This window comes from Electrophorus electricus, chromosome 8 (genome assembly GCF_041902795.1).
Source record: "Electrophorus electricus isolate QZ-2024a chromosome 8, ASM4190279v1, whole genome shotgun sequence".
Taxonomy (NCBI): domain Eukaryota; kingdom Metazoa; phylum Chordata; class Actinopteri; order Gymnotiformes; family Gymnotidae; genus Electrophorus; species Electrophorus electricus.
The window spans coordinates 8,191,441-8,203,559 of NC_137504.1; the positions used below are offsets into that span (position 1 = coordinate 8,191,441).

At 52.6% G+C, this 12,119-nt stretch overlaps 1 protein-coding gene across 8 annotated transcripts in view; it reads left to right on the top strand.

Annotated features, from left to right (window-relative positions):
* The window catches only part of cadm1a (cell adhesion molecule 1a), a 196,363-nt gene that overhangs the window by 158,402 nt on the left and 25,842 nt on the right, over positions 1-12,119 (top strand). For all 8 annotated transcript variants that reach the window (XM_027005613.3, XM_081719076.1, XM_081719070.1 and 5 more), the window contains 2 exons: positions 1,759-1,855; positions 5,240-5,412. In XM_027005613.3, the coding sequence (XP_026861414.2) occupies positions 1,759-1,855; positions 5,240-5,412 (270 nt within the window). The remainder of the gene's footprint in view (positions 1-1,758; positions 1,856-5,239; positions 5,413-12,119) is intronic.

Genomic DNA, 12,119 nt, shown 5'->3' on the forward strand with positions numbered 1-12,119 from the left:
CACAGAAGCAGAAGATCAAAAGATGTCTTAGTGACGTTGGGGATGCTTTTCGTTTTCTTTCTTCTTTTCTATTTATTTTATTTTATTTTATTTTTTTTGTTGCTGTGAACCTTGTACAGCACTGTTGGCACAGATATGCTTATTATTCTTCTCTTGGAGCCCAGTGCTCAGCTGGGAAGCTTTTCCTCTGTGCCTGGCTAACTGCTGTTCCCTGGGTCTTTGGCTGCTTAATGAAAGGCCAGGAATGCTTTCTTGTCTCTCACTCTTTCCTTGTGTTCTCCCTCTCCCTGCTCTCATTAGCACTCCATGTAACACGGATGTTGCGTTCTCTTTTGTCGCCCCCCCCCCCCCCCCCACCGCCCCGTGTCCTCCACACGGAAGCTGAAATGGACCAGTGGGGGGCTTATTAGTGTTTGCCTACCATGAAACGCCTTTAACAGGCAGTAGCACTACTCTCCTGCACTCTGCCAAAGGCTGCAATTTGCCTTTATTAGCATTGTTACATAAGTTTTCTGCCATTATGCATTTGAGTTTCAGTTCCTCCCTATTGGCAGATGGAATAGACAGACTGAAATGCTCTTTCTGACACCCAGTCCGGCCCGATTGGAGTGGGGGGGGAGGGGGGGTTGCAGGGTGGGTTGTTTGGGTGGAGGGAAGAGTGGAGGGCAGGGTGTCGGGGTGGGAGGGTGGGGGTATCATTCGCCACCCTGAGCAAATCGGTCGTCCCACATAACCATATCATCAGGCCCTATTCATGCCCTCGTATCCATAATGTGATTGTTGGCGAGCTGTGTGGGGTGGGCCGCGTGTGAGCCTGTCAGTGCGTGTCAGCCGTCATTGTGAATGTCAGCGCCCCTGTAGCTCGCTGCGTATGTGCCGGGGAGCCTGGTCCCTGCTGAACCAGAGAGGAGCGTGCCCTGCCAGCAGGAGCTGCGCAGATCATGCCGAATGTAGCAACCGTGACGGGGCGTGGGAGGTGGCAAGGGTGGGCGGTGTGGGGGCGGTGGGCTGTGTAGGGCGGCTGATGCAAGGCTGATGCAAGTCCCGGCCCATGCTGCTTGCTGTCAACTACACCAGTCTCAGGCTACGTGCTGCCAGCTCTGGCTATGTGCTGCCAGAACTGCTACATGCTGCCAGCCCACGCTACGTGCTGCCATCCTCAATATGTGCTGCCAGCCCCCGCTACGTGCTACCAGTCCCAACTATGTGCTGCCAGCTCTGGCTACGTACTGCCAGCCCCTGCTACGTGCTGCCAGTCCCCACGACGTTCTGCCAGTCCTCGCTACACACTGCCAGTCCTCGCTACGTGCTGCCAGTCCTCGCTACGTGCTGCCAGCCCCCGCTACGTGCTGCCAGTCCCCACGACGTACTGCCAGTCCCTGCCACATTCTGCCAGTCCTCGCTACACGCTGCCAGTCCTCGCTACGTGCTGCCAGACCCCACGACGTTCTGCCAGTCCCTGCCACATTCTGCCAGTCCTCGCTACACGCTGCCAGTCCTCGCTACGTGCTGCCAGCCCCACAGTGCTCAGAGGTTTAAGTGGATGACCTGGAGGACTACAGTGGAGGGGGGGAAAGGTCAGCTGTGAGCCTGTAGGGGTGGCAGGCTGCTGACAAGCGCAGAGGCAAATAAGTGCAGGCCAGGGGTGGCGAGTCTAGCAGGAGGGAGTCTAGCAGGTGTCGAAGCATGCCAGGCCTGGTAAAAATGTCATGCAGCCAGCAGGGCGGCAGCATTGATGCTTTCTGCTTCTCTCCTCAGATAAACCGGAGGTGAAGATCGTAGTGGAGTTTCCGCAGGGCCTGACCAGAGAGGGCGAGAACCTGGAGTTGACGTGCATGGCCAGAGGCAAACCACCGTGAGGAACCTTCCCATTCGCCTTCCTTCCCCGCAGGGCTGAGCGATGCAGACAGGGTCCCTCCGCACAGATCTAAGAGCGCTCTTGTGATCGCTCTTCTTGTGGCAAACACTGAGCAAATATATTATAATGGGGAAGATCTGCTTAGGGTGGGCTAGTGCCGAGTCAGTGTCAAAAAGGTATCAATGGCGTAATCAAATAAGAATACACTCTCCAGATATATTTACACAATTCCTTGACTGTGGAAGACGGGAAAACAGGGCAAAGTAATCTACACCTGTTTTGATTGGTGTCTGGTTATTGTATGGTAATCAGTCCTTGGGAGAGAAACTCCAAGCCTCGATTTGCATGTGCATTCCGACGAGGCAAGTGCATGCCAAATGATGTCATCCATCACAGGCTGTGCTCGCCGGTCCGGGTGCCCGCGTGGCATCCAGCACTGCTATCAGACAGTTCCTCACGCGCAGCGCCGACCATAGGCACTAATTGAAAAAACTGTGCATGAAATGTCAATGTGGGCGAAATGTGTGCAAACACAATGAGAGGCAATTCTCATGCAACTCCCCCCGCTCCGCCCCCTCCGTCCTTAAAAGTCACATTCCACAGGGAGTCAGGGCTCCTCCCGAATTCATTTAATAAAGATGAAAATACAATCAATACAGTGCGCCGAAAATTGGAAGTCATTTTCATTAAAGGCGGGAGAGGGGCTGCAGTCATTACTGTCATATAGTGTTCGGCTTGGCACTCTGGTGCCATTTGTATTCCGTGTCTCACCCCAGCTTCCCTACAGCCCCTCTGCTCTGGACCTTCCCCCCGTTCCCCTTCACTACAGCCCCTCTGCACTGGGTCTACCCCGTTCCCCTTCACTACAGCCCCTCTGCACTGGGTCTACCCCGTTCCCCTTCACTACAGCCCCTCTGCACTGGGTTTACCCCGTTCCCCTTCCCTACAGCCCCTGTGCACTGGGTCTACCCCGTTCCCCTTCCCTACAGCCCCTCTGCACTGGGTCTACCCCGTTCCCCTTCACTACAGCCCCTCTGCACTGGGTCTACCCCGTTCCCCTTCACTACAGCCCCTCTGCACTGGGTTTACCCCGTTCCCCTTCCCTACAGCCCCTGTGCACTGGGTCTACCCTGTTCCCCTTCCCTACAGCCCCTCTGCACTGGGTCTACCCCGTTCCCCTTCCCTACAGCCCCTCTGCACTGGGTCTACCCCGTTCCCCTTCACTACAGCCCCTCTGCACTGGGTCTACCCCGTTCCCCTTCACTACAGCCCCTCTGCACTGGGTTTACCCCTGTTCCCCTTCCCTACAGCCCCTGTGCACTGGGTCTACCCTGTTCCCCTTCCCTACAGCCCCTCTGCACTGGGTCTACCCCGTTCCCCTTCACTACAGCCCCTCTGCACTGGGTCTACCCCGTTCCCCTTCACTACAGCCCCTCTGCACTGGGTTTACCCCATTCCCCTTCCCTACAGCCCCTCTGCACTGGGTCTACCCCGTTCCCCTTCCCTACAGCCCCTCTGCACTGGGTCTACCCCGTTCCCCTTCCCTACAGCCCCTCTGCACTGGGTCTACCCCGTTCCCCTTCACTACAGCCCCTCTGCACTGGGTCTACCCCGTTCCCCTTCACTACAGCCCCTCTGCACTGGGTTTACCCCGTTCCCCTTCCCTACAGCCCCCCTGCACTGAGTCTACCCCGTTCCCCTTCACTACAGCCCCTCTGCACTGGGTCTACCCCGTTCCCCTTCACTACAGCCCCTCTGCACTGGGTTTACCCCGTTCCCCTTCCCTACAGCCCCTCTGCACTGGGTCTACCCCGTTCCCCTTCCCTACAGCCCCTCTGCACTGGGGCTACCCCCTTCCCCTTCACTACAGCCCCTCTGCACTGGGTCTACCCGTTCCCCTTCACTACAGCCCCTCTGCACTGGGGCTACCCCCTTCCCCTTCACTACAGCCCCTCTGCACTGGGGCTACCCCCTTCCCCTTCACTACAACCCCTCTGCACTGGGTCTACCCCCGTTCCCCTTCACTACAGCCCCTCTGCACTGGGTCTACCCCGTTCCCCTTCCCTACAGCCCCTCTGCACTGGGGCTACCCCCTTCCCCTTCACTACAGCCCCTCTGCACTGGGGCTACCCCCTTCCCCTTCACTACAGCCCCTCTGCACTGGGGCTACCCCCTTCCCCTTCACTACAACCCCTCTGCACTGGGTCTACCCCCGTTCCCCTTCACTACAGCCCCTCTGCACTGGGTCTACCCCCGTTCCCCTTCACTACAGCCCCTCTGCACTGGGTCTACCCCCGTTCCCCTTCACTACAGCCCCTCTGCACTGGGTCTACCCCTGTTCCCCTTCCTCTCAGTAAATCACTTTTTCTAGGTCACTTCTCCTCCTCCATCACCTGCATCTTTCTACCACACATGTATATTTAACCTCTGATTCACGCTCTTGCACATTCCTATTCTCCATGTGAAATCCTCTCACCGTCTGCCGTCACGTGTTGTTTTCTCCCACAGATGCTGGAGATCAACTGCTATCGAGCACAAAGCAATCTTTTTGTTTGAAACCGTGAGTGCATCCCCCCCCCCACCCCCCCACCCCCCAACCCCAATCATCGCTTCTCAGGGATTTCACATGGATGGAAACCAGTGAAACACCAACCCAGAAAAAATAAAAATCCCAGAACAACAAGGGGAACCCTTCCCAGAACCCTTCCCAGAAGCTGCTTTGAAAGAACTCGGCAGCCACGCCGCCGTTGAACCCTGCAGAGGAGAGCAGAGGGGAGTTTATAGGCTCCTTTGTGTTTTCTTTGTGTTTGGCTTGGTCCGCCCGTCACTGTGGAAATCAAACGGACTATCCCGGCCCTGTTTACAGTAGGTGCCAGGAGAACAAAGACTGGGGCTCTTAGCAGCACTTAATGACACTAGACAAGAGGAAGGTGTCTGTACCTTTTTTTGTCAGCTCTGAGCCATAGAAATTGCTTGAAAAGCTATAACCAGCACAACTTGTTCGAGTACATATTTTATTGTGGTTTTTCCCCGCTTGTGGTTTGACCTCGAGGCTATGTGAAGTCTGTTTGGCCTCATGGCTCTCTGAAGTAAGTTTTGGCCTCACAGCTATTTGAAGTCAGTTTGGACCTGTAGCTATGCAAAGTCAGTTTGACCTTGTAGCTGTGCAAAGCCGGTTTGGCCCTGTAGCTGTGCGAATCCGGTTTGACCCTGTAGCTGTGTGAAGCCGGTTTGGCTCTGTAGCTGTGTGAAGCTGGTTTGGCCCTGTAGCTGTGTGAAGCTGGTTTGGCCCTGTAGCTGTGTGAAGCTGGGTTGGCCCTGTAGCTGTGTCAAGCTGGTTTGGCCCTGTGCGAAGCCTAGACTCTGTCCTTCTTCCTCCAGGCCTCAGCAGGTGAACTGGGTGAAAGTGGACGATGATGTGCCCTCACATGCTGTCATCACTGGCGCAGATCTCCTCATTGAGAATCTTAACAAGTCCTACAATGGTACCTACCGCTGCGTGGCGTCTAACTTGGTTGGTGAATCCTATGATGACTACATCCTGTATGTGTACGGTAAGTTCCCAAAGCTCAGACAGTGCCTCCTCTCTCTCTCTCTCTCTCTCTCTCTCTCTCTCTCTCTCTCTCTCTCTCTTTCACTCGCTCTCTCCTCTCATGGCTCCATCTGAACACAGGTCAATAGCATTGATCTCAATGACATTTCCTTTTCTTTAGGACATCACACTCTAATCTGCCCATTTTCCTCCCCAAACTTACTTCTGATATTTATTCTTAGAACACAATAATCGACAAGGAGCTGCTTTTAAAAAGATTTATGACTTGCTGAGGGTCTGTAAGTGGTGAGCTGTAGTAATATTTACAGTGCACAGCTGTGCTGTCAGCAAAAGAAAGAGGCACACATATGAGAAACCATCTGCAGTCCTGCGTTCTGCCTTCATTCACATCCCTGCCATTTCTTCTACAATAAAGCCATTATAGCAACTAGTGTAATAAAGAGACCAGGTGAGTGAGAGTTACTGAATGCTGTACACAGTGAGCAGTAAACTAGTGGACCTGGTTCCAGTTCCAGCTGGTGTGTTCCAAAGACCTGCCCTCAGATGAGGTGTAAATGTGGCAGTTACTTCGGCGCGCGTTTCCCACTTCTCCCCGACGAGAGTTGGCAGGCGCTGCAGGAGCACGCTTTCATGGCTCCCCGCCTGTGGAACAGTGGGCAGGGAGGGCAGCGGGCATAGGCTGGCACAGGCAGGCACAGACTGGCACAGGCTGGCACAGGCAGGCACAGGTGCATCCTGATGTGCGAAGAGCAGACAGGGCCCTATCGGAGCACTGCCTGGCCGCTCGATGGCTTTGATGGCGCCGCGTCTAACGTCTTCTGTAATTCAGCCACGACGCTCGGCCCGGCATTAGAATTGCTAATGCAGGACGCCGGAATCCGGCATGGACCTGTCAGCACTTAATCTTGCGTCATGTTCCCCTGACATCCCCACCCACCCTCCCACCTGAACGCAGTGTGTTAACACAGTGCAGTGACAGCCTTCACTATTCTACAACCAGCACGAGCGCGCTCATAAAGACAGGCAGCTATGGCATCTGCGTGCTTCATAGTCTTATAATTATTCTCCGCTTTTAATGGGGTGACATCTGCTTATTACAAACGGTGGCCCTGCCACATTCTGAACTTCAGTTGCGCGGCCTGACAAGTCCCCTCAAATGTCTGAAAAATGATCAAATTTGGTTAAAGAATTGCACAATTATGGACCACGCTTGGAGGAAGACAGAGGGACAGTGACAAAATGGCTCTTTAGCAAGCTGTCAAGCTGGCTACACATTTTCACACATCCAGAATATGTATTAAATAGCATTGTAGAACAGTAATTGTTAAGCCATCGATGCATGACCTTATAGAAACCACTGTGAGAGTGTTTTAATATACATTTCAAGTATTTCTCATAGAAAAGTAAACACTTTAAATATTCCATTACAACTGTGCATATCTGCCTGCTCTTTGTCAGGGAATGAGAGCGCAGAGATTTGTTTTTCTCTCTCTCTCTCTCTCTTTCTCTCTCTCTCTCTCTCTCCCCTCATCTCAACAAGTTCACGCCATTCCACAGTGAGCGTGGCCAAGAATAACTCTGCGCTCTTATAATTGGAAGTCTGCGAAGTGTAACGTTTCAACTTATGAATGACTTTTTGTCGAAAGAGGCGCATAAAATCGGGCGCCTCATCAGGGGTGCGCGGTCCGCGGGCCCCGGGCACATGCCGGAGAGCTCCCAGCTTCCCTTTCCACACACAGGCACAACAGATGTAGTGCAGCAGCCATTTCCCCCTAATGCGTTTGTTCCCCAACTATTGTGAAGCTAAGTGATGAAGAACACTCAGAGGGGGGCTAGCACTAAAGCTGTTACAGGGGGAAAACCACATTCCCTGAGACACATTTCCAAAGCCCCAGTCGTGGCCCAGCTCTGCAGGCCCAATGGGAGGCAGCCCGCGGAGCTGTAACCAGTTTACCGAGTGCCTCTAACCTAATAGAGACTGCCTTTTGCCTTGGCAACCCCAGCCTCTTTTTATTGCGACCCTCCCCCCCACACCTCCACCCCGACTTGTCACCCTCGCTCTCGTTTCATCTCCGTAACACTTCCTCTAGTGCTTAGAGCGCTCCGCTCTGCCATCTTGCCACCGCCAGCGAGCAATCGATCACGGCAACGCGCTCCTTCACCCGAGCCCAGCGCACGAGCACCTCCTCCTCACGAGCACCCTAGCCTGGAGTGTGCTAGCCGCAGCCCAGCTCCGGGAGGAACTGCGAGTGACCCAGCAGCCCCGGCGCCCAGGGATCGCGCCGTGACTGATAAAGGGCCTCAGACTGCTTAAGGAAGCTAATTGTCCCGCATGTTTGTGACACGTCTGATTGGTGGCGGAGGAAAACAGCGCTCCTCCCGGCAGCACACGCTGCCTGCAAACAGCCAGCACCAATCGACAACAACATCTGCAGGGGAACAAAACAACATAAAAACATTCACACACACACACACACACACACACACACACATACGGCAGTCCTGCCACAGTGGGCCAAAGCCCATCACTGTGTCATTATAAGGAAAGCGTGCATTCCCCTGCTCCACACTCCACACCCCCCTCTCCCCACCGATCCAAAGGCCCCGCTTCCATTACATTTGAGCCGGCGGTATTTCCCTCGCAATTTGTTGCAGCCACGACGCCCACATTTAAAAGTCAGATTTGGGCGATGCATTTTGGCTGCTGTCAAACGCGGCTTCAGTAGTTTTGCCTCTCAAGAAGTCGCCCAGCTGGAAATGCAAATGCGAGGTATCAGACTGGGTAATGTAGAGCACTCCTGGGAGTCTTTGGCTGACAAATGACAATGCACAGTAAATTGCGCACATGTCAACGTATTTGAACCTGCGCACCAGCAGTGTTCATAGCTACTAGCCCAGGCTGCATCGCCTAATCAGCATTCATTGGATGATTTCCCACACCCCTGAATAGGGCTTCATAACGTTTCCATTACGCTGAATGACACGTGTAGCTATGTCCTACATGCGTGGGATTGGGGACTCGTCCAGCCGTTGTTCCACAGCGCCGTCGTCGAGGTGATCGTGTGACGAGCCCTTGTTGACAGGCTGGAAAGGGGCATCTGCACCTTGCCAGGTTCTAATGTGGACTGTTACTCTCCAGTAAGCACCATCTCATTTGTCGAGATAAAGCCCCTGCGTCCTGGCAGAAACCCAAGCGCAGCGATGACTACAGATCACTCGGTTGCAGTGCCCACTCACAGCAGCGCTCGCGCGATTGCCGCGCTCGCTCTCGGTGGCGCTCGCTCACGGCAGCGCTCGCCTGGTTACCGTGCACGCTCACAGCAGTGCTCGCTCGGTTGCCACGCTCGCTCGGGTGCTGCGCCCACTGATGCAACCCACCTGTAAATCCCCTCGTTAGTGTGTAAACTCGGCTCGCGCTTGTTCTGAAATGAGCCGGGTGCCGCGCGTTCTTCTTTCATCATTAGCGTTGTCATGGCGTCGTCTCCTAATAGGCCAGAGGGGACCCATCAATCTCCTGTCGTCGTGTGGGCAGGCGGCAGATTGGGAGGCGGCTGGTTTTGTGCAACAGCCCCCTCCCCAAAAAAAAAAACAAAAAAAAAACAGTCTTGCAGCGCCGCATCCATCTCACTCTGGCTGCCATTAACAGGGGCGGGCTCCCCAGCCATCCTTTCATTAGCCTTTAATTGGAGTCAATCACTCCAGGGGTCCTGGCAGCACTGGACTTGACTGTACTTAGTGTTATTTTACGCCGTTTACTCACCTCCCTCTTCCATTGATTCCAAAAGGCAAAAGCAATGCATGTAGCTAATTGAATTTGCTGTCTATACCACGGCGAAATGTGTCTGGTCCTGGCACGTATTGATGCGATGTCGCTGTATTTTCCCAAAAACAGATGGGATGAATTTGTGTGCATATGCCTCTATCTGTCTCTGCCACTGAAAAGAACGCTGATCCAAATAGGTTGGGTTTTTTTGTTTTTGTTTTCTTGTTTTGGGGTTGTTGTTTTTTTCCCTTTCCTGAGCTGTGTGTGTGCTAGTGAGAGGAGGCTGGGGACGCGAAGGCTTCCTCTGTGCTCATCCCCCTAGAGCACCAGAACCACGGCAGTATTTGTGGGGATTAGCTCCCCTCCCGCGTCCCTCCCTGGTCTTGCTAGAGCGAGCAGGAGCCCTCCTTGAGCAAACAAGCAAAGCTGGCTAACAACAGAAGGTGGCTGGTGGGCAAATCAACAGCTCTGAGCTGCCTCCACTAATCACTCTCGCACTCGCGCGCGCACTTCCTCGTCTTTCCTCTGCGTTCCTGAATGGCTTTGGGCTGTTGCAGCCCCACCCTCCCCATACACGCTGTCCGTAAGCCGGCGATCGCCCCTCGCTCTCGACGGCCGGGCCACATCTCCCTCCTCCCTCTCCTGTGCGCTTCGAACGGCATGGCAGGTTGAAGACGCGCCCTTTCACCAAGTGGCCCGCTGGGAAGGAGGAGAGAGAGAGAGAGAGAGGAAGAGAGCAAGGGAGAGAGAGAGAGAGAGCAAGGGGGCGAGGGAGACAGCGCGGAGGCATTAGAAGCTATCCTCCCGTTGCCAGCCGCCACGCGGATGTCTGGGGAATTGGCTTAACTGGCGGCGCTTTGTGGTGGCCTCGGCCCTGCATGATGATTCATAATGCACCCACCACAAACCCACAGCCAGCGCGTCGCCACAGGGCCGCACCCGTGTCCGAACGGCAAAAAGCCGCCAACTTCCGATTCGCTGCAGTATCGCTTTGTTTGCGGGGACACACGCGGCTAAACATTTACATAGGCAGCCCTGTTAAGGAACACGGCGAACTATAGATTCCTCTGGAGCTGAGTGGTTTTAATGAGCTATTGACACCATTGATCCCAAACATCTGCTGGGCATCCTTGGTTCGTAACGGGATGCAGCCAATTAAGTTGGCCCACCACCGAGCCTGATACTGGTCTTAAGAATGCAGAGAACCACACCGCATGCACGCTTAGCCATTCAGTCCATTCTCCATGCTCCTGTCACTCAGCCTTTCTCTGGGCTTTATTTGCTTATTTATTTATTTATTTGGTTGTCTGTCTGTGGCAAAGTTCAGGCAGTATGATGGAGTCTTGCTTTGCCGGGTCGCCTATTATTTAAAAGCATTGACACAAAGGCCCCGAGAAATTGGCAGAGCTCTCGAACCGCAGTTCATGTGCTCGGCACGCTGGCTCTTCAGGTCTTTAGTGCGATAATCCCACTGGGTTCTTGGCCATGCTGGAGATCAGCACTCGCTTGTTGCTGGGGTTTACAGGCAGAACAGTGAAGAGGAAGATTAGGGTGTCTCATGGGCATTTTAGCACCTACCCCCCTGTAGTCTGGAGAAGTGTACATTGTAAAACGGATATCAAAATCTACAAAGTAGCCTCTTGGAAGAAACAGCTGCCATGTGATCTGCAAAAAATTAGACATATGTGCTTATATTCAATATTCAGTACATGTGACATATTCAGTATATCAAGATTTGAAAACACGTTAAATAACCGAAACTGAGAACCATATACTGTCATTTTCTACAAGAGACAAAACTTGGTACATTTCCTGATAACAAAGAAAAAGGGTTTTTTGTCAAAATTACCATTACAGCTCTGTCAACACTGACCTAACCACGCCCCATTTTCTCTCTCTCTCTCTCAGCAACTCTCACCTTTTCTTGTACGTTTGAACCCAGCATAGTGATTTTTCCATATTGATATTTTAAAAATATTGAAACTGTCGATAAAGTTACAGGTGTTATATTAAAAATACCACTCCACTTTAAAAAAAAACAAAAAATTATTTTGCTAAATGTTCTAAACATAAAAACCTTTCTCAGCTGCAAGTGTTTCATGGAACAGTGAAGTTCCATGAACAGAGAAAGAGAACACTTCTCCTCTGGTGACCAGTGATGTAGAAAAGCATTTTATTGGCATGTCAGCAGCCAAGAACTGGAAGCACCTCTGTCAGAAGGTGCTGGAACAAAAGATGTCCCATGTCCCTCCAGTTGCTTTCACTGGTCATTGTAGTGCAGGGGGAGTGCGAGATGACTACATAGCCTTCTTTCTACTTTATCATGAGAGAACAAGCAGGCTGTCAATATTGTTGCTTTTCAGATCATTGTTTCTAATTTGTTGATTAAATCTACTGATTAATTTATGAGCATTCAAATGAAAAATCAGTAAATAACCAATTGAATTATTCTCCCACTGCTTCATTGTGCATTTTCTATACAGTTCATTTTCTGTAGTATTCATACTGATGCAGAGCCACCAAAATTGCCTGCACATCAACTCGTTTCACACAGATCCCCTTTGTTCGTGTTTCATTCTTATATGTCCAGCTGCTCTAGAGTAGGCACTGTGTGGTCTAGAGTAGGCTCTGTCTGGCCTAGAGTAGGTTCTGACTGGTGTAGAGTAGGTTCTGTCTGGCCTGAAGTAGGTTCTGACTGGTCTGGAGTAGCTTCTGACTGGTATAGAGTAGCTTCTGACTGGTGTAGAGTAGGTTCTGTCTGGTCTGAAGTAGGTTCTGACTGGTGTAGAGTAGGTTCTGGTGTAGAGTAGGTTCTGACTGGTATAGAGTAGGTTCTGTTTGCTGTAGAGTAGGTTCTGTCTGGTGTAGAGTAGGTTCTGTCTGAGGCTGAAAGGCAGGCGGCTGCTGCTATTTGCTGAGCATTTACACCACGCCAAGGTAGAGGC